The 22,905-nt window shown below is 48.4% G+C and overlaps 1 protein-coding gene and 1 long non-coding RNA gene across 4 annotated transcripts in view; both read right to left on the minus strand.

The window, feature by feature from the left end:
* LOC138764646 (uncharacterized) lies at positions 1-3,363 on the minus strand. The gene is made up of 2 exons (XR_011358236.1): positions 2,667-3,363; positions 1-2,374 (listed from the first exon to the last, which is right to left on the minus strand). It is a non-coding gene; the product is annotated as an uncharacterized lncRNA (long non-coding RNA).
* Positions 3,364-14,398: 11,035 nt separating this feature from the next.
* Positions 14,399-22,905, minus strand: part of LOC138764645 (Y+L amino acid transporter 2-like) — a 29,441-nt gene continuing 20,934 nt past the window's right edge. For all 3 annotated transcript variants that reach the window (XM_069940843.1, XM_069940845.1, XM_069940844.1), the window contains 4 exons: positions 21,306-21,402; positions 19,190-19,339; positions 16,553-16,736; positions 14,399-15,187 (listed from right to left, as the gene is read on the minus strand). In XM_069940843.1, coding sequence (XP_069796944.1) covers positions 15,084-15,187; positions 16,553-16,736; positions 19,190-19,339; positions 21,306-21,402 — 535 coding nt within the window. In that variant the 3' untranslated portion in view covers positions 14,399-15,083. The remainder of the gene's footprint in view (positions 15,188-16,552; positions 16,737-19,189; positions 19,340-21,305; positions 21,403-22,905) is intronic.

Below are 22,905 nucleotides of genomic sequence, written 5' to 3' on the forward strand. Positions count from 1 at the left end.
TTTAAAATTGATGACACGAAAAGCTTTATTTACAAGTCTGCAGAGTTGGACTCAACTGGCTTCTCACCAAGTCAAGCCCCAATACATACAGTGCATTGATTTTTATACCTTTCTTTGTTTGTCCTTCCCCTTCTTTTTAACACTGTTTTAATTGGTTAGTTTTTGCAAAATCATCCTAAGTACACTTGCATTTGTAATTATCATGTTTGTCATGTACACTACGAACTCTACACACACTAAATTCTGTTTCTCACTCTTTTTATCAATCTTTGGCTCCTACATGTCTCTCTGTGACCATGAAAATCTCTGTTTGTTATAACATTGTCTAGCTGAACTTTTATGGTAAGCTCCCTGTCTATTCTGGCTTCCCCTTTTATAATCATAAAATAATCATATAATATAATCATATAAAATAATCATATAATCATAATCATCACATTTTAACTTAAGCCCTTTTTAACCTAAATTCTCTATCTATAACACTGTGGAGTGGAAGGAGGCCCAGAGCATGAGTCATAGACTGAAGAGCAGTTTAGAATGTTGGGATTACATAAAGGATGAACATTCCGAAGGCAGCCAGAAGGATCCGGTCGAAGCCAGTGGTTCCTCTCTCTGCGAGCAACACAAGAAGACTACTTCTAATTTTGTGCTCATTCTCTCTCTCTCTCTCAAATATCTTTTGGCTTCAATTTACCAAACAAACTGAATTTTGTTTATGATCTTTGCTTCGGTTGAGATTGAAGTTTTGTGAGTCTTGTGTGTTTTTTTGTCTAAGTTTTTCTGTGGGCTGGTTGGAAATATAACTTAGACTTTGATAACATATGTTATATTTAGGCTGGGGAATTTATTTGTTTCACACTGTTATAGAAATTTACATAGTAACCAGTGGGCATTGTTATAAAAGGGGGGGGATTTTGAATTAAAGTTTGAAGGTGAATTTTTTGTTAATAAAGTAATTGTTCATCTTTACCCCTGTGTGACATGCCTTCTTTGTAGTTGCTGGTTTGATCTTGCCGCAGTATGGAATGGGATAGATATATATATTCAACAGCTAACCTTTTAGCAGACAAATAAACCATATAAAGGAATGTATTCAGAGGGATATCTTTTTTTATTCGATTTAGTACAAATCTCTGGGGGCACCATATCATTTTTCCATAAATAAACACCCTCTCCTATTTGGGACATTTTGGAAATCAACAATGTTACACCTCATATTTTGTTTCTAAGATAAAGCACAAATATAATACAGGTTAAATATTATGAATGATTAATATTGCGATTTCAGAGACGATGAGATCTCTCCTTCTCTTTCAAGGCTGTATAAGTCGTTAAAACACAAGGTAGAGTCCTTTCTACCCAGGAGAGGAGAAAAATTCGTGTTAATGTCTACGGGTTCAAACGTTCCCTCTGTCAAGGAAGGGTTTCTGGATATCCCGAAACCCGGAATACAATTTCTGGGCTGTTTCACACATGGTTTGGGCATAATTTTGGGAAGCCTCAGCTCTGCAAATGAAGACTACTTTGTTTGGGGTAACATGCGACAGGCGTACGTCAGCCCATCAGTATCTCAGGAGGAAATAACCCGGTCCGCCTATTGGGCCAGTATCTCAACGTGTGCATTCCAACGGACAGAGGTGCCTGGCCACCTGAGCTCATGAATGGCTTCTTACAGTTGGCGTAGCGGTAGCGTGGCGCCTTTACAGCGCCAGCGATCGGGAATTGGGTTGGAATCCCGCGCGGTCTGCGTTGGTTTTCTCAGGGGGTTCCGGTTCCCACCCACCGTTCGAAACGTACTGGTGGTGTAGGTTAATTGGGCGGTGTGGAGTCGTGGGCCGAAATGGCGTGTTATCGTGCTGTATGTCTACATTTAATTTTCTTTAAAATTTGATTGCTCTTTCATCCATTTTGGAGGACTGAGCCTGGGATGGGATTTGCAACTGCCATCGGAATCCCAGAGCTTCGGCCAGGCCTTTTACTGACGTATGATGCTCCCCGTTGGTACGGGTATACCTTCATTAGGACTTGAACGACGGTTCTAGCGCCATCGATTTTAGTCGGATAAACTTCCACCCACCGAGAAAACACACCAACCAAAACCAACAAATATTTAAATTGTTTGATAGCAGGCATGTGTACAAAATCAATTTGTAGCTGCTCAGATAGGTGGTCAGATTTTACTGGAATCCTGCCTTAACTGTGCTATTGACAGGCTACATACGTCCATCCAACCTTGTGCACCGTTACCAATATTTCCGGGGGAAAGGATCAACTTATTAAATGGCGGCGTCTGCTCAACGGGCCGGATGGCCGACTCCTGCTCCTATTTCTTATGTTCCAATCTCGGGCAGCATCCCTCTTTGCCCGTGCGAGCCTGTAAATGAAGCAGGATTGAATCAGGGGACAAAAAGGGTGATCTGGGGCAGACAGATCATCCGTCAGGGTGTACCCAGTCAGCAGCACCTCCGTGCACCCAGCCCGCTGCCAGCTCCGGCTCTCCTGAAATGGGTCTGCTTTCTGGGCTTGTTCTAGTTCAGGAAAAGAAATGGGCTGGGAACAGGCGGTTTAGAGCCCGGTGACTCTCAAAAGGGGCGATTGGTGTAAAAGTGACTCGTCAGCAAGAGCGTGGCCCATGGAAACAGTCATTCTGGTCGTGCGAGCCTCACATTTAATTACTGCGACGTGTAAAGGAAGAAGGTGGGCGTCGAGGAGGTCGTGGACTAAACCAGGCATGTTTGATGGTGGCCCGACGAGGCGACGCGTCTGTCCAAAACTTTCCAAAATCGTGGACTTCCCCAAACCATTAATGAGAGTCGGTCCCGAGCGAGGGCAAAGGGTTCGGCCACCTGAGCGGAGGCTCCCCGCGGCAGGGCAAAGTCTTCAACAAATTCAAACGGCGAGACAGTGGCATAACTGGCGAGAAGAACATTGTGTACGGGGCGACATGGATGACCATCAACGTGGGTACATATCAGGTCGGGTACGAGGAGAGGTGACGGCTGTGTTCACGTCCTCAATATCTCAGATCCCCGCATCGGTGGGTTCTGGCAGGAATGTGGCCGGGCTGATCGCTGGAAAATGTAACTAGGTTGAGATAAAGAGCCCTTCATAACCGGTCTGTCGCAATATTGTAAAAGCCCGGGTTACGATGGAATTAAGCTGTAACTCCTCTGCCTGCGGGTCGTGAACAATACAAGGATGGCCCGATACAACAGGAAAATTCTTTGCTGCTATGTTAACCGTATTCTGGCGGCCAGAATACGGTTAACATCCAGCGGGAGGGTCACGAAATAATATTCAAGCGGGCGCATCATCTGCGCCAAGTCATTGGGTCGTAACACTGGGGTGAAGCCATCGCGTTGGTTTACATGAATATTGTAAAAGGCTTACACTAACCTGGAAGTCCCAATTCCCCTTGTCGACAGGTAGATCCCCGCCCCCCTCCCTCCTTGTTGATACGTAGGTCCTATCCTCCTATCCTCCCCCCATCGACAGATAGGCTCCATCCCCCTCTCTTCGTCGACAGGTAGGTCCCCGTTCCGCCCCCCCCCCCCCCCCTTCATCAACAGGTTGGCCCCGGCCCTCTTATGGACAGGTAAGTCACAGCCCCTCCCCTCATCAACAGGTCCTGGTCCCTCCCCTTCATTAACAAGTAGGTCCTGGCCCCTTGTCTTGGATAAACTTATACCTCTCATTTTGTTCGTTTTAGATTGGTCACAGTGTTTGAGCTACCTAAAGAAAATAGACACACACACCAAGAGCAGTTCAGATTATACAAATGTTTATTACAAATTCAAAAGCTGATTTCACACTACAATATGCAAGCCCTTCCCAACTATACTTATCAACACTTGGACTGGTCCCAACTGCCGAAGCTAGGCAACGACTGCACACTTGTAATAGGTTGTCAGGGTGCCGGTAGCAGCTTCTCCACCTCCCCTGACCGGGAAGTTCTTCTTCTTGCTGAGAGATGTTGCCACCTCTCGGAGAGTCTCAAACTTCAGCAGCGGGACCATGACTTATATTACCCAAAAACTGCTTACCCAAGCACCTATTCCCAGCACAGCAAGAAAGAGAAACGAGCAAGCTAGCATGCTAGGGTTCTAATAACATAATTTTCAGTTTATCACTTTGAATACAATGGTTTATTTTGCATCAAGGCTAGGCCTCTGACAGTCTGTGACCAAAACAAGCAGGAAAATTAAATGTTCTTGGTACACAGATGTCCTTTCATCAGATAACAGCATCTCTGGCCCCTTGATGGAATTTAGCTTATGTCTGCTGATTCTAAAACACAAGCAGGTTCTCAGCCTTGCAGAACCCAGAGCTGTAAGTTTAAAAAAAACAGGTTAGAATCTTCCATTACACCCTTGTCTCTCAACAGGTAGGCCTGGCACCTCCCCATCAACAAGTAGGTCCCACAGCTAGGTCCTGGCATTTCCCTCCCCCCATTGATAGGTAAGTCCTGGCCCCCTCCCCTCATCGACTGGTAGGTCCTGGCAAGCACCACCCCCCAGTGAACAAGCCCTCCTCTTACACACTAATGCCCCCCCCCTCTAGCATATGTTCTGGAGGCGACCTTGCCTATGGCAGAGGGATTACTAAACGTGAGTGGAAAGAAAAAGTTTGAAAACTACTACCATGTGAAGGAAAAGAAATATTGATTATCTGGGTGAAATGGTCCAGAAAAAAAAAGGTTGAGGATAAATCAATTACTATGGAAATAATGGCTGCAGCAGGGATAACAGAAAGTATCACATTGCATCGGGAATCAATGGAGCGATACAACTATTCAATTAATCGCACGGAGGTCTTATTCCTCTTCCCCAGTTTTGGAATGGGTAAGATTGTGCAAGACCTCTGTGCAATTAATTGCAACTTGGTTTATTAAACCGTTAATCACTGGAAAAAATGGTCTCCTCAGCTTCAGGTACTAATCGGCATTGTTGGATGGGAGGTCATTCACCATTCTTCTAAAGGTTAACTTGATGCTGAGTAGACTCTGCTCACAGGAGGTGCAACACCTGAACTCACACCTCCTCCCTCACCAGGGTCTGGGGCCCCAAACAAGCCTTCCATGTGAAGCAACACTTCACTTGTACATCCAGAACACTTATTTGCTGCATCTGGGGCACCCTTTGTGGTATTCTCTACATCGGAGAGACCAGTCGCAGACTGGGAGATCATTTCGCTCAGCACCTCTTCTCTGTCCGCAACCACAGTGACCTCCCAGTGCCCATCTACTTCAATTCTGGGTCACATTCCTGCACTCACATGCCTTATGTAGTGTCCCACCCTGACCACCCGTAGATTGAAGGAACAACACTTTTTTTTCCTTCTGGACACCCTCCAGCCAGGTGGCATGAAAATCAACCACTGTGGCTCACATTTTCTTTCCCCTTCCCTTTTCCTGTCCTTCCAGTTCTTTCACCCACACAGTTCTTTCCCTCTCTCCCCCTCATTGCTGCTGTCCCCTCCCTCCTTTCTCCACCTATAATCTCCTGCCTTTCCATCTCCCTCTTCCCACCTCACTACCTGTTTGTTCGGACACTTGCTGGCATTTTCTTATACTTTGATGGTGGGCTCAAGCCCGAAATGTCAGTTCTGTATCTCTGCCTTTGATACATAAAGGACACTGTTTGACCAGCTGAGCTTCACCAGTATTTTGTGTTCTTACTTCAACCACGGTGTCAACAGAATTCTGTAATTTACTGCACATATCCTTCTTGGTCAGTGACAGAAAATACAGAGTTGGAGGGGCTTTGCAGATGCTCCCGCTGTGCCGTGAGGTGAGTGAGGAAGTTGTTTATTCACAGCTGAAAAAGGTGGCTGGATCATCAGGGAGTATAATTTTGTGCATCTGCCTGTCTTTTCTGTTGTGCCTTTTTGTAGCTTCTTAAGTTAATGTCTCCTTTTTCTCGGAGTTCAGCTGATTACTCCAATTCTGTCAACAAAATTAACTGATTGGAGACCTGGAGTTTCACTTCATAGACTTTATTTCACATGATGTATCATGGAGAGTAAGGCAGCAGTCGTTCTCCCCCCACCCCCATCATCCGACTCTAAAAGTCCACATCCATGGATATTTATAGAGAGACAAACAAATTCCCACCGAAAACAGGATTACATCATGGAATAAAGCCGTGAGAACCTTCACTGTAATTGTATATCAAAATCTTAGTTTTATCTAATATGAAGAAGAATATGTTAAAAACCACTGTTAGTGTCTTTGACAATGTTTAAGGCAACAACTTACCCACTAAATCAGGGATAGCCAACCTTTTAATTTTACATTTTTAATTTAATCATACAGCACGTTAACAGGCCATTTCAGGCCACATGAATGTACCAGGAGTGTAAGTTAATTGGGCATCATGGACACATTGGCCGAAATGGCTTGTTACTGTGCTGTATGTCTAAATTAAAAATGTAAAATTAAAAGATTGACCACCCCTGCTCTAAATAATATATATTGCTGAACTGATGCTACATTAAAATGGGCTGTTTGCCAATTATGTCAGCGAATGTCAATCCATAAAATTTCTTTCATAACCCCCCTCATCCTTGTCACAACCTCTTCTCACTGCTACCTCCTTCAGCCAGAGGCTCCAGGTTCAAGAACAGTTTCTTCCTCACAGCTCTCAGACTCTTGATCCTCCCCTTGCTCCAGCAGCACAAACGATATCTGCACAATTTCAAAGCATTACGTGCTCCCAGTTCATTTCCATTTTAGTGGGATTGTCATTTTAAGAGAGCAAATCATGCTACAAGCCCTACAAGCTTTAGAGATTGACTGAGGGCTGGCAGGCTGGGGACAGCATGTCCTCCAATTCACTACTTCTGAAGATAGAGGAAGGCCCTGGGACGCATGTGACCATGTGACCAGCATGTCAAAGAAACAGAACTCAGTTTGATGGGTGGGGGGAGGAGCATTTTAAGGAGGCAGGCACAGGAGCAGGATCTCTTGAGGTAATACTGTGCTGAAGTGGACTTATGTGGTCATGGACAATTTGCTTGGTTTCTCCCTGAAAAGGGGGTGAGTCTGCCCCACTGTGGCCAAAGGAAAGGTCACTTTTGAAGGGGACTTAGTGTACGATACCGTGACAAGAAAGGGGAGCTTACATTTTGGCAGACCCACGAAAAGGGTTCTGGAAGCTTTGGGAAAGCTATTTGCTTCATGTCCCCCAGGCACAGGGGAGTTTTGACCACCACTCACCTGAAAGGACATTTCTCTGGAAGCAATTTGACAAGGATTTCGTGAGTTTACAACAGTCTATCATCCCACTTCATTTGTAAACACTTCTTTGCATCAATGTAAGAGTCTTCGTGTCAACATTGGATTTCTGAGACTGGATTCCGAACTGACGATTCAGATTTGGGCCTGGGAAATTTACACACACATGTGTGATTTAGATGGTGGAATTGATAGCTTTGTGGCCAGGCTTGCGGTTGATATGAGGACAGGTTTCTTTGACCCACCACCATCTGGAAGGAAGTACAGGAGCCTCAAAATCGGGACTGCCAGGCTGGGAAACAGCATCTCCCCGCAGGCTGTGAGATTAATGAACAATATCCTTTAACCCACACATGTCAAACTCAGGCCTGCGGGCCATATTTGACCTGTGATATAATTATATTTGGGCCGCAAGATCATAGCAAATATGTATTAGAGCTGGCCCGCTGGCTGCCGCATGCACAGCTAATGCTACAAATCCCAGAATGCTCTGCAAATGCGTTGGTGCCGGCCCGTCAGCCCGCTAATCGCCCCCACCTCCTCTGTTTACTTTCATTAGCACCTGCAACCTGTCGCCTAACTCACATGTAATAAACCCCTTATGAAAAATGGCCAAACGAGAGACAGAAAACAGGATCTTTCAAGACAGGTAGGAGGCAAACTCTGACCCCAGAGTTTGATGAACTTGCATCTAAGAAGAGATGCCAAGTATCTGCTTTAGACCCAGGTGCATCAGAGTAAATCACAATGTGGCAAGCTAAGCTTGGATTAATATTTTCTTTGGTTAACTTTGGACTGTTCATAGTTGAAAGATTGGATTTTCATTGAAGCAAGTTGTTATTTTTTTGACTTCTTGGCTTGTGAAAAAAAATACATTTAAAAGGAGCTTAAAGGCTATAGAGAAATATTATTTATTGAATATTTTATTTCTCATTTGTTAATGCTTCTTCTGGAAAGAGTTTAACCAAAACTATTATTAAACATTTATTTTAATAAGAAAAAGTTTAACATTACATATGTTGAAAGAAGAGAAAACATGCAGATGTTGTTGAAAATTTTCAATAAATATTTAGTTTGGCCCACGTCTTAGTCCAAGTTTTTAATTTTGGCCCTCTGTGAATTTGAGTTTGACACCCCTGCTTTAACCGATTAAATTGAACCAAAATATATATATAAATGATTATTATATGCTGTGTATTGTGTGTGTATATATGCATATGTGTGGGGGCCACGATCAAGAGCAACGCTGTCTCATCTGGTTGGATATGTACAGTCCGACCATAATAAAGTTGAACTTGAAACGGCTTGAACTTCAGGTGTAGGGCACAGGCAGTGCGGAGGAAATGGAGTCTGCAGAGTACCTGGATAGGTGGGAAGAATAAGTAAAGAAGTAGCAAGTGGAATGCAGCACTTTGGTAGAGAAAAAAAAATATTTTGAGCTGAGAGATCTTGGGGCCTGCCTGCATCGGACGGACACAGGCTGATAGTGTGGTTGAGAAGGTGTATTGGCCAACTACGGGATCGTGTGCAAGAGCCGTGAGGCAACATTACAGCTTAGCTGGACCTCACTTCAAGTCCAAGGTTGCTTATTATCCAACTGTGCATGTGGCACCTGACGAAATGCCACGCTCCAGTGCTCAGTACAAAACACTGCAAACACACAGACAGGCAAACAGTACATCTGCACAGTACGCATATGTAAATATTCAAATAAATAAATAGCAGTCACTTGGAATACTGTAAAAACATAATGCAGGAGAAATTCAGCAGGTCAAACAGTGCCCTTTATAGAGCAAAGTTAAAAGACATAAGTGATGTTTCGGGCTTAATCCCTTTGAGTTTGATTTTCTCCAGCTTTGTGCTTTTACGTCATCCACGGCGTCCTCAGATTTTCGTGTTTTACACTTGGAATACTGCGTTCAGTTCGGTCACCTCATTACAGGAAGGGCGTGGATGCTATGGAGAGGGACAGAGAAGATTTACAAGGATGTTGCCTGAACTACAGAGCATGCCTCATGAGGATCGAGGGAGTGAACTGGTCCGTTTCTCCCTGGAGCGACGGAGGAGGAGGAGGAGTGAGCTGATAGAGGCATACAAGATGATGAGAGGCATTGATCAAGTGGATGGCCAGAAGTTTTTTTCTCTCTTCCCCCCCCACCACCCCAGAGCAGAAATGGCTAACGTGAGGGGGCCACAGCTTTAAGACGATATGTAAAGAGGCAAGTTCTTCACACAGAGTGGTGAGTGCAAGGAATCTGTGGCTAGCAATGGTAGTGGAGACAGGTACAAAAGGAAGAGGCAATTAGATAGGTACATGGAACTGAGAGAAATAGGGAGATTCTAGGCAGCTGGTCGTGTAGGTCATTAGATCCACAAAACACTATTGGCTGAAATGCCTGTACTTTGCTATAGATTTCCATGTCCTCTGTTCTATGTAAAGGAAATGTGGTGTCACAGGTAGATAGGGTCGTAAAGAAAGCTTTCAGCAAGTTGTCTTTTTACATCAGGAGCTGGGATGTCATGGTGAAGTTATATAAGATATTGGTGAGGCCAAATTTGGAATATTGTGTGTAGTTTTGGTTGCTTGCCCATAGGGAAAACATCAGTAAGGTTGAAAGATTTACGAGGATGCTGCTGGGTCTTTGCTGTAACTGCTCTATGGTTCTTGGCAGAATCTTTTCTCAACGGGGAGCGAATTCAGAAATTGGTGTCCCAAAGGGACATGGATGGCACCGTGGTGAAACCACTATTGTATGTAAATGGCATGACCTTTTCTGTTTGACCCCGCTCTCACTGGCCGGCTCATGACCCCTCCCCTTTCTCTCCCATCAAGGCTGTCACACCAGTTTGAGCCGAGATCAGTGTGACCCAGCAACCCAAGGGATGCTGTCCGTCTCTCGCTAACAAAGTTGATGCACGATCAATTACACAAAGTTATTGGAAACTGAAGGCTTTTATCAGCGAGAGAAGAACAGCGTCCCTTAATTTAGTGGTTCACGCTGACCCAGGCTCGAACTGAGAGCTGGGTTGTGGCGAGACAGCATTTATGGGGGAGAAAGGGGAGGAGTCATGAGCTGGCCAATGAGAGCAGGGTCGGACATAAAATGTCATGTCATTTACATACAATAGTGGTTTCACCACAGGCATGGTTAGCGCAAGCAACCCAGGTTTGAATCCAGTGAAGAATCTATGAAGAGCTTCTCCATTCTCCCTGTGACCCATTTGGGTTTTCCCTGGTGCTCCAGTTTCCTCCCACCGTCCAAACACCTATGGGGTTCATTGGTGGCATAATCAGGTGGCATGGGTTTCACAGGCTGGAATGGCCTTCTCCTGTGCTACATTGTTGAAATTATAAAGTCCTGATGCAGGATTCCCCAAAGGTTAACCTGCAATTTGAGTCAGTAGGAAGGGAGGCAAATGCAATGTTAGCGATCATTTTGAGAGGACTGGAATATAAAAGCAAGGTTGTAAGGCCAAGGCTTTACAACGCATTTTGTCAGAGGCAGTTGGAGCATGGTGAGCAGATTTGTGCCCCTAATCTAAGGAAGAATGAGCTAGAGTGGGAGCAGGTCCACCAGAGGTGTATAAGGAGCATTTGATAGCTCTGGGCTTGTGCTCACTGGAGTTTAGAAGGATGGGGGCAGGGGAGTCCCCTTATCTAAACCTACTGAATACTGCAAAGGGCTGGATAGAGTGGATATGGAGTGGGTATCTCCAGTATTGGGTGAGTTTCAGACCAGAGGGCGCAGCCTCAAAGTGAAAGGCCATCTCTTAGAACAGAGATCGAGAGATATCTTCAGACGGAGGGTGGCGAATCTGTGGAATTCATTGCCACAGACAGCTGTGGAGATCAAGCCACTGGATCGATTTAAAGCAGAGGTTGTTCATTAGAAAGGGGAAGGGATCTTTGGAGAAAATGCAGAGGAGATTTACCAGGATGTGGCCTGGATTGGAGAACATATCCTATGAAGCAAAGTTGACAGAGCGGGAGTTTTTCCTCTTTGGAAAGCAACGAAGGACGAGAGGTGACTTGATGGAGGTGCAGAAGATTTTGAGGGGCTTAGGTAGGGTGGATAGCCAGCACCTTTTCCTGGGACCACAGTAGCCAATACCAGAGGGCACTTGTTTAAAGTGAGTGGAGGGAGATGTCAGAGGTAGGTATTTTTTAATGAGAGTGGTGGGTGCCTGGAATGCATTGCTGGGGGTGGTAGTTGAGGCTGGTATAATAGGGGTATTTACAAGACTGAGATAGGCACATGGATGGACGAAAAATAGAGGGTTATGGGTGCGAGGTTGGGAAGGGTTAGCTCAGTGATTTTCCACCTTTATCTTTCCACTCACATACCACTTAAGTAATCCCTATGCCATTGGTGCTCTGTGATTAGTAAGGGATTACTTAAGGTGGTACGTGGGTGGAAAGAAAAAGTTTGAAAATCACAGTTTCACTGGTACCTCATTGACTCGTTATGTGCACAGTTTTCATAATCCAATTACTATTTTTGTCAAGCAAAATATTTCAGTAACAATTTGGTCTAGAGCAATGGTTCTCAACCATCCCTTTACACTAACATCCAACCTTAAGCAAACCCTTACTAATCACAGAGCACTGATGGCACAGGGGTTACTTAAAGTGGGATGTGAGTGGAAAGAAAAAGGTTGAGAACCTCTGATGTCAGTGCTTTGGAGAGGGGAGAGGGTGCAGAGGAGATTGACCAGGATGGTGTCTAGATTGGCAAACATGACGTAGAAATCAAGGTTGAAAGAGTGCAGGTTTTTCCTCTGGAGCGATGGTGGATGATAATTTAATAGAGGTGTATTAGAGTATGATTGGGTTAGATAGGGTGGATAGCCAGCACCTTGTACTGAGCTGTAATATTCCACAACAATCTCAAACTTATCCTTCCTACCCACAGACCACCTTAAGCAATCCCTTACTAATCAGAGCACTGATGGCAGAAGGAATAACTGAAGTGGTATGTGAGCAGAAAGAAAAAGGTTAAGAGCCATTGATCTACATCATTCCTGTAATGTTCTATGTTTCGAAGGTTACATTACAGCCATACCTCCACTTACACTTGATTGACTAACGTCTGATCACAGATACATCCGAGGTCACCATAAGGACTTAATAAAAAATTTTAAATTTATGCCAGGACCAATATTATAGGTGCTGAACAGTATTTACATTTTATTAACTATAGTATTTAGACATGTTTATGTACAATATAGAGGTTTAGGTAAATATGTATGTGTGTCCTGTTATCTTGTTGTACAGTATATTTCACCAACAATGATCGACTTATGCCCAAATTAATTTGCGTTCCTACTTCCAGAATGCAAACTGGATGCAAGTCGATGCATGGCTGTAGTTCCTATAATTAATTGTTCAGCACAGGCTAGATGGGCCAAAGGGGCTGCTTCTGAGCTGTAGTGTCTATGGTTCTAAAAGTCACGGAGAGAAGGCTGGAGAATGGGATTGAGAGGAAGAATAGATCAGCTGTAATTTGAATGGTGGGGCAGACTCAATGGACTGAATGGCCTGACTCTGCTCCCCCATCTTGTCCATGCACCTTCGCCTCTCCAGTCTCTCCTTGTGACAGAATTGCTCCCTCCTGGGTTCCCTCCCATCTGTATTCTGGGTCTGGGAGGTGGGGTCTCGACCAGCTGAAGCACTGAGGCCCCTTCAACCCCTGACCCTTCATAACAGGAAGGACAAGGATTGGGGGAGGGGCAGGGCTGGTGCTACCATTAGGCCAACATGGCAGCCGCCAAGGGTACTGCTTCAGAGGGATGCTGTGAGGGTGGCCAAACGTCTGGTGTAGGGGCCGAATGTGCAAAAGTGTACTCACCTTATTTGTCGGCGTCCAGGGTCTGTTGGCTGGGCCGGCCTTTTTTAATCATGTGTACATGTGCGAGTGATAGCTGGCATACGCGTGGTAGGTTGCCATTCTGGGGTCGATTGGCACATGCGAGATGGGTTCGTGCATGGGAGTTTAGTTGGCACATGCACAATAGTTAAGGGCATGAATTTGGATCGTTAGAGCATCGTACAATGTGGTAGAGGAGTGAGAGTGAGTGAAGGTCACATACATTTGTTGGCCATTCATATGGACATTTACACGGAATGTTAACACAAATGTTTGTTATTACGGATCGTTATTTTAGAACTTATTTATAGACACTTTATGGAATGTTAAAGAAGACGGTTACAAGTTTAATATGTTAAAATAAAGGATTTAAATACATCTGGACTTGTATTGGAAATAATTGACAAGAATCACGAATAAAGAGCCTCGCCCAGCCTCCAAGTGGGTTTTGAGGATAGTAGTCGCTATATCTGGTTTTAGGGTGGACAGTCCAGCTTTTGAGGCACTCTGGCCTCTGTCAGGTGCCACCTTGAGCCAGACATTAATTTCTCCTCCATTTGTGGACATGGGGCCAGAAAGGGGGACCTCCCTTGTTAAACGCAGTGACCCGGGGTCCGTAGGCCACGCGCGGCCATGTTTCTTCTTGCGTGTATGCGCAAGTGCTGGCTGTTGTGTGCGCAATGGATTGAAGTACCGGGGGCCAACTGGTCAGTGCGTGTGCGGGGTGCGGGGGGGGGGGGGGGGAGAGTTCTGCATTTCAGTTAGCCCATCGACATCGAGTGGAGAGGTGTGGTGGGCTTTGAAGGAGGGTGAATGAATATTAATTTCTTTCAGTCCTTTATTCATAATGTATGGATGCATGTATTGTACGACCTGTTTTCTGTGCTGTAATATTCTATGGTTCAATGGACTCATTTTATAGCAGCTCAGATTGTTGGAGATAAAAACAATGACTGATTTTTTTAAAAACGACCTTCTGGAGCTCAGTACCGCAAACAAGAAGCAGTAAAAATGAAGAAGCAAGAGGGGTTTTTCCTGAAATATCTTCGCACAAAGGAAGCAAATCAAGAACAAGAACTAGTTGAAACTAGCCTAGGGGAGCTGATTTTCTGTTTTTGCAAATTGAAGTTGGCAATTTTTTTTGGGGGGGTGCAAGTAGTTGGCCTTGCCCAGGATGCAAAATAGTCTGGCACCGACCCTGGGAAGGGGGCTAACACAGGGGAGGGAGTGAACCCCCTTTTTAAAGGAGGTAAAGGAGTGGTCTTTTCCACTGGAAATAAAGAACACACAATCTCAATTACAGGCTACCTGAAATATATTTCATGGTCTATCAACAAATCCATAATTTACACGCTGAGGAAGGAGACTTTGGAGAGGGGGTTGTTTGAATGAGCGGTGATTGATGGAAGATGGTGTTGGGAGATGAGGGAGGGTCTCCCTGTCTGGACCACCATCCCACTGGGCTCTGGACCATGGGAGAGGGGGAAGATGCTCTGATCGGTACGGGAAGGGATGGGAGGGGGGTGGGGGCCAGGGGAGGAGGTGGCAGTGGTGGAGAGGTCAGGCTGGGAGGGGCGGAGGTCAGAGGGGTGGAAAAAGAGGGGGTGGTCAGGCTGGGAGGGGACAGGAAGGGAGAAGGTGGGAATGTCAGGCTGAGAGGAGGCGGGCAGTTCAGGCAAGGAGGGCTAGGGAGGGGAGGGACTGGGAGATCAGAACAGGGAGAGTGGGAGGGTGGGTGGGTGGGGGGAGAAATGGGGAGGTCAGGCTGGGAAGTGAGCAAAAGGGAAGATCAGGCTGGGAGGGGATAGGGTCACCAATGCAGCAGATCTGACGTCCTCAATTCCAGCCCGGAATTCTGGGAGCCCGCGGCCCTGTTCCTCCGGGTATTTCCTGGTTCTCCCTCTGAGTCCTGCCTGGCTCCCATTCCCAGAGTCAGCCCCCAGCAGGGTTGGGGGAGGAGGTGTCCAGGTTTTCAGGGGGTGTCACAGCAACTTCCTGTCCTGGATCACGTCCAGCTCCATGTCCACGGGATCCATCTCGGTCAGAACGCAGTAACACACAAGCTGGGTGTACCTGGTGAAGGAAGCTGGGGGGAGAGGAAGGGGTTGAGGATGGAGTGGGGAGAGAAAGGGAAGTGGAAGGGGAGGGAAGGGTGGAGGGGAATGAAAGGAGGGGGTGTGATGAAGAGGCAGAGATTGGGGAGGGAGGTGAGGGGAGAGGGGCAGGTGGGAGGAAGAGAGGAGGGAAGGAGGGATGGGGAATGGAGAGGGTAAGGGAGAGGTGGGAGTGGAGAGGTGAGGAGTGGAGAGGTGGAGGGAGGAGAGTGGAGGGGGATGAGGGAAAGGAGAGTGTAGAGGGTGGAGGGGAAGGGAGGAATGTGCATGGGGAGGGGGAGGTGAAAGGAGAGGGAAGGGAGAATGGAGAAGAAAGGGGGTGCAGAGGAATGAGGGAGGAGGAGATGGGGTGGAAAGGGAGAGGGGGAGGAGAGAGGGGAGAGAAAAGGGAGATGAATGAGAGAGGATGGAGGGAGAAAGGGAGAGGGAGCGGAGACCATGTTACTTCAGATAGGCTCTGTGGCATGAAGGAGTTCCACTTACCGCTCATTCTCAGTGGTCCAAGACCCTTCCCATCACTTGCTGATGGACATAATCCTGATGATTTTGGAGCAGATCATGCACGGAGATCACAGTGGGACAGGGAGACTGGAATTGCGCTCCTGTTGGAATAGGGAGGCTGGGACTCTGCTCCTGGTGGGATAGGGAGACCAGGACTGTGATCCCAGTGGGATAGAGGGACAGGGACATTGCTCTCGATGGGATAAAGAGACCAAAATTGTGTTCCTGATGGGATAGGGAGACTGGGGCTGCATGCCTGTTGGGATAGAGGGATCTGGACTGTGGTCCCAGTGGATAGGGAGACTGGGACTGCGCTCCCAGTGGGATAGAGAGACAGGGACACTGCTCCCTGGATAAAGAGACCGGAATTGTGCACCTGTTGGGATAGGGGGATCCGGACTGCGCTCCCAGTGGAATAATAATCTGGGATGGCACTCCCGGTGGGATAGTTGACAGGGATGGTGTTCCTGGTGGGTTAGGGGGACTGGGATTGCATTCCTGGTCAGATCGGGAGATTTGGACTGGGATCCCAAGTGGGTTATGGAGACCAGGACTGGACCCTGGTGGGATAGGGAGACTGGGATTTTGCTCCCTGTGAGATCAGAGACAGGTATTATCCTGCTGGGATAGGAAGAGCATGACTCTGCTCCGGTGGGAGAGGGAGACCAGAACTGTGGTCCTGATGGGAGAGGGAGACCAGAACTTTGGTCCTGGTGGGAGAAGAAGACCAGGACTATGGTCCCGGTGGGAGAGGGAGACCAGGAGTGTGATTCCGGTGGGAAAGAGAGACTCAAGCCCTGCACAATACAGAGTGACAGCAAACGACAAGTTTTTACCCAGCAGCTGACGGAGAATCCTTGGCCTCTTGTGCTCCGGCAGGTGAACTCCCAAGAAATAAACAGGAACTCCAGAGAGGGCGATGCCAATTCCGATCATAGAGTTAATGGTGTCGCTGTACAGAGGGACGGCCACCAAGAAGACAGTGCAGAGGCAGAAGACGACGGGGAAGATGATGCTGAACTGAGGGTGGACATGGAGAGGTGAGGACATGAAGAGGATGGGAGCAAAGATTTGTTAAGATAGCTCTAGCCGTAGCAAAAAAATGTATTATGTCAACCTGGAAATTGGAAGATAATTTGAAAATACAACAATGGTATATAGAAATGAATAAATGTATTCCATTAGAAAAAAAAACATATAGTTTAAGAAATAATATTGAAATATTCGAACAAATATGGGAGCCTTACATGAAACACAATAGCGAAAACCTACCGGGGACAATCACTACCTAAGTTAACGGAAGGAAAAGGAAATGAAAAGAATGGACTCAGTGGAATTTCTGGTGTATTTTTATTGAATGACAACATTGTCTGACTGGTTTAATGTATCCTAGATTTTGTACCTTAAATGGACGGGAGGGGGGAGGTAGGGAGGGTGGGATGGGAGGAGGGAGGTGGGGGGGAGAAAATGGCACTGTATATGTGTGAAAAGGAAGAAGTGTGTATCATGGTTAATGTGATTTATGGTGTGAAAAATAAAAAATTGAAAAAAAAAGAGAGGATGGGAGCAATAGCCCTAGGCAGGGGCCTGGTCTCCTGGAGTCAGCCCCGACTGGCCTATGGCGATCCCAATGGGTGGGCTGGCCCACTCTGCTCTCATCCACACTAACGCAGTGCTGATGCCCACAAGGCATGCGATGGACCCATTGGGGGAGGGGCAGGGAGGTGGGGCGTTGAGGGAGGGAGGGAGAGAAGGGGGTGCTGAGGGAGGGTAGGGTGAAGACAGAAGGTGGGAGGGGATAGAGCATTGGGGAAGGGAGATGAGGGGATGGCAAGGGAGAGAGGAGGAGGTGCCACTCCAGGACAACTCTATCCAAGCTTTTCAGTATTCAATATGTTTCAAAGCGATCCTCACTCATTCTTCTAAACTCCAGAGAGTGTACAGTCCACAAGACATTGAACAATCCTTTCATTCCAGGGCTCATTCTCTGGACCCTATCCAAGGCCAGCACATTATTCCTTAGATATGGGGGCTCAAAACTCCTTACCATTCCCCGTGTGCTCCGACCAATGCCTTATGAAGCTCAACATTACAGCTCTGCTTCTCTCTCTCAAAATGAAGGCTAGCATTGCATTTGCCTTCCTTAGCACCGACCTGTGCATTAGCCTGTGGGGGGCCCTGGTACGAGGTCTCCCAGATCCCCCATCCCCGGCACCTCCGATTTCTAAGCGTGTCGCCCATCGAGAAGATCATCCGTGCCTCCATTCCTCCCGCCTGAGTATATGATTCCCTTCCCCACATTACATTCCACCTGCCATTACCACGCCCAAACCCCTGACCTGTCCAAGTCCTTCTGCAGACTCAGTGCCTCCTCGGCCCTGCCTGCCCCTCCTCCTGTCCCTGTTTTCTGAGTTCACTCAGCCTATCTACATGAGGTCTACTCTCCAATCCTGGCAACAGCCTTGTCAATCTCCTCTCAACCTCCTCGGTATCTTTCCTGTAATGAGGCGACCAGAACTGAATGCAATATTCCAAGAAGGCTCTAACCAAGGCCTTGTGTACATTACCTCATGGCTCGAACTCTACTTGTATATCATTTGCCCAATCGCTGTGAATAAAAATGTGGGGGGGGGGGAGTGGGAGGGATGAGAGGAGAGGAGGGAGGAAGTATTAGGGGAAGAACACAGTCTAAAAGGTAAGAGGTTACGGGCGGCTGCAGGTAGGAAGGTAGGAAGCTGAGAAGTGATGGGGGGGTTAGCTCTCTGATAGGAGAGGGAAAGGAAGGGGAATGGGCAGCGAGACTGAGGGATGAGGGAAAGAGAGACTCAGGAGAGCAGGTTAATGGCAATTGGAGAAGTCATTGCCAATGCCATCTGGATGGAGAGCACCCAGATGGAATATTAGGGGCTGTGCCCCCAATTTGCAGATAAGCTCAGTTTGGCAGTGTCAGAGGCCACGGACAGACACGTTAGTGTAGGAATAGGGTGTCCCCACCATGGCAGCAGACAGAGGGAAAGTGCCTCAATGAAGCGATCTCCCAGCCTGTGTCCGGTCTCCCCAGTGCAGGGAAGGCCACGTGGATGCAATGGACGACCCCTGCAAATTCACAAGCCAAGTGTTGCTTCACTTGAAAGGGCTCTTTGGGGCCCCGACCTTTTGGTGACGGAGGAGGTTTGGGCGTAAGTGTCAAATTTCTCACCGGCAGACGTGTCGGCTTGGGAGTAGGGCGTGTAAATGTTGACCACTGGGAGGTTCGCGTTACAGTCCTTTGGGACAAGATGTGCCAATTTTAAAACCACTCGTTTGATTCACAAATCTTTCTACTCTTTATCTCACTGGAAGCTGGCACTGGCAGCCATCCCAGAATTACTGCCCTTGAGGTCCCTCTGTCAACCAGGGACTGAGAGGAACAACCCTCCCACCACTAGACCAGGCCCCCTCTCCCTCCCCTTCTCTTCCCCCAGAGCACCCACCTTCAGCGGCCGAGGGCGCTCAGGCTCTTTCCAGCGGAGATACAGTTGCCCGGCAATAGAGAGTCCCACGAAGAGCCAGTAGCTGAAGCTATAGTAGTTGATGAGCTGGAAGATGTCCTCGACGCACAGGTAGATGCACGACATGAACCCCTGCGACAGGAAGTGAGGTCATCACACCTGTCCACCACAGACTCCCTGCTCCCTGTTCTGGTCTTGGACTCCGAGGGAGGCGCCCCACACACCATCCCATCCTGTCTCACACTCCCAGGGTGACACATACAGACACCTAACCTCCCCTCAGATACTCCTTGTGGTTGAGTGTGGAGAAGGGAGAGGAGGGAGGGGATGGAACAGGGGAAAGGACTGAGAAAGGCGAAAGGGAAGCAGGCAGGGTCAGCATCAGAATACGTCTAATTAGGGAAACCATGGTGGGGAGCACAATCTGACACTCACGGGGGGTGGGGAAGTGCTTACCTACCTTTAACCTCCTCCATGCACTGCCATCGTCACACTTGCCCCTCCTTCAGACGTTACAGACAAATACACATGGAGACTAGCGACGCTAGTGTTGGGGGAGGGGGTGGTCACAATATCTCATTGGGGAAGGGGGGCAATGTCCGTGAATTCTCCGTTGGGAGCAGGAGTGGGGGACAAAACCAGGGGAGGGGATGGAGGAGATTGGTGGTGAGAGGGGGAGGGGGATGGAGAAGGAGGGAAGGGAAAGGAGGTGGGGAGAAGGAGGAGTGGATGGAGGGGAATGGGAGGAGGGGATAAGGGAGGGAAGGAAGTAAATCACGAAGATCTGTGGACCCTGTGGTTGAAGTAAAAACACCAAATTCTGGAGAAACTCAGCAGGTCAAGTGGTAAAGGTTAAAATGCAGGCTCGCCGTTTCGGGCTTGAGCCCTTCATCCAGGGTATGGAAGGATGTCAGCAGGCGTCTGAGGATGGGGCTGGGGGGGATGGTGGGGTTGGGGGTGAAGGCAGGAGATGATAGGTGGAGAAGAGAAGGAGGGGACTTCAGTGATCAAGGGGAGGAAAGGTGGCTGAGTGGGTGGAGGGGCGAGAACTGGAAAAAAAAGGAAAGGGGAGGGGGAAAAGAAGGCGAACAGGTCAGCAGAAAGCAGAGACGTTGATGTTAATGCCATCCATCTGGAGAGTGCAAGTGGGAAGAGCACGGAGAGGGAGGGAGAAAGGAGAGGAAGTGGGAGGGGAGATGAAAGGTGGGTTGGAGAGGGGGAAAGGAGGAGGGTGTGAACACGGGGAAGGGGAAGGAGGTGGAAGAGGGGAGAAGGAATAGGAGCTGGGGAGGGAAGGAATGGGGAAAGAGGAGGGAATGGACAGAAGGGGGAATTAGTGTATTGAAGAGGAGGGGAGGGGATGGGGTAGGAAGAGGGGATGGACAGGGGCAATAAAGGTATAGGGGAGGAAGAGGAGTGGATGGACAAGGGGGGGTGAGGGTATTGGGGAGGGCATGGGGAAGGAGGAGGGGATGGAAAGAGGGGTGAAGGTATGGGGAGGGAGGAGGAGATGGGATGGGGAAAGAGGAGGGGATGGACGGAGGGGTTGAGAGTTTGGGGAAGGAAGAGGGGAGGGGAGGGGATGGGGAAGGAGGAAGGGATGTACAGAGGGGGATTGAAGGCATTGGGGAGGGAAGGGTGGGGATGGGGAAGGAGGAGGGGATGGACAGAGGGGGAATTAAGGCATTGGGGAGGGAAGGGTGGGAATGGGGGCAGAGGAGGGGATGGACATGGGGGAATGAATGTATTGGGGAGGGAGGGATGGGGAGGGAAATGGATGGGGAATGAGGAGGGGATGGACTGGAGGGTGGGGTGTTGAGAGTATTGGAGAGGAAGAGGAGAGGAAATGGGCATGGGGAAGGAGGACAGGATGGACAGAGGGGGAATTAAGGTATTTGGGAGGGAGAGGAGGGGAAGGGATGGGAAAGGTGGAGGTCAAGTGGTAAAGGCGAGAGGTGGGATGAGGGTATTGAAGAGTGACGGGCAGGAGTAGGGAACTGGGGGAAGGGATGGGGATGGACGGAGGAGGGGATGGGTGGGAAGGGTAGGGGAGGGAGGGGATGGGAGGAGGAGGGGATTCAGAAGATTTGCCACTCACATTGAAGAGGAGGGCGGGTACCGGTGTGAATCTCTCCATGTGGATCATGCTCAGTGCATCCGGGAGGTGACCTTCCCGCGACCCCACAAAAAACAGCCTGCACCGGGGAGGGGTAAGGTGGTGGGACATTGGGGGGAAAACACCAAAGAAGTAAATGTCACTGGCCCCATTCCCCCAAAACTCCACTCCTCCCCCCCCACCACCGCTGTCTTGGGACATCCCAACACCCTGACTGTTAGTCCCTTGCCACCCACCCATCCCTTCTGGTAAGGGGAGGTATGGGGAACAAATTGTTGCAGCCTAACCCTAACCCCCCCCCCCCCACTCCCCATCCTACCGACCTTCCCCGGGTCTTTGGAAGACATGGGAGTGACAGGAGAGGTGGAGGGCAGTGGTGGGAAGGGATGGGCCACCAGGTCCGCCCCACCATTGGACTCCATCAGCTGTGTTCTTCCTCTTAACCCTGTTCTCCTCCCCGTAACATCTGAGACCTTCCCCCCCCCCCCCCACCCCCCCCACTGATCGAGAACCTATCACAGCATTGATAGCAACCTCTCCCATTTCCATTCCTTTCAATTCCATTTTGATTTTAAACAGTGCCTTCCGGCCCACAATACTCACGCTGCCCAACTACACCCCGATTAACCCAATTGGAGGATGGGAACGCATGCAGGTCAGGGGGAGAACATGCAGACCTCCTTGCAAACACCAGAGTCACTGGCGTGATTAACCCTCCCCTCCCCTGCATGTCTGCCTTTCTCTCACCCTGTTTCCCTTTCTAAACCCCACCACCCTTTTCCCTCTCCCGTTTCAGAAAGCCACCCCTCTCTCCCCATCACTGTGTTTTCAGCCTCTTACCTGTTCGCCTGTGCTCCTCCCTTCCCCCCTCCTCTCCTCTCCTCTTCCCTCCCTCCCACCACTTTTTACTCAGTGGGTAAAGTCATTGTTAATACTGTCTGCATGTGGATGGTTGACCTGTCCCCCCCCTTGCTGATTGTACCCGTGGCTCCTCCCCCTTAATTCCCCTGATAAACCAAGACCTGTGTGGTTATATATTTCTCCCGATGCCTCTGCTAGTTCAAACTCTCTGCTGGTCGGATTCCTCTCAGAGCACTCAAGGTTTGGCGGGGCTGTGGGTCACGCTCCCCCAGAACAAGCTCGGGTCAGCAACGTGACCCTCTGTTTATGGTAATGAAAGCCTATCAGTCAGGGAACTTCTGGAGGTAATGATGGCCCATCGCTCGGGCACATGCCTGACTGTTAGCACTCCTGAAGGAGGGCTCAGGCTCGAGGTGTTGACTTCCTGCACACACCACCAGACCTGTTGAGTTTCTCCAGTATTTTTGTGCTTTGTTCAAGAAACTCTCAGCCTTGGCTTTCACTCTTACCCAATGGTTTGGGCCTCCACAGCCACCTATGGCCACAAATTCGCCCTCCCGAAGAAATTTCTCCTATTTCTGTTCTAAACAAGGGCCATTGTTCAATTCTGAGGTTGTGCCTCTTACGCCACTGGAAACATCCTCTCTCCACTCTAACTGGCCCCTTCAATATTTGGGATGTTTTAATGTGATCCCCTCCTTCTAAACTCCAGCAAGCGCAG

Source organism: Narcine bancroftii, chromosome 5 (assembly GCF_036971445.1).
Source record: "Narcine bancroftii isolate sNarBan1 chromosome 5, sNarBan1.hap1, whole genome shotgun sequence".
NCBI lineage: Eukaryota > Metazoa > Chordata > Chondrichthyes > Torpediniformes > Narcinidae > Narcine > Narcine bancroftii.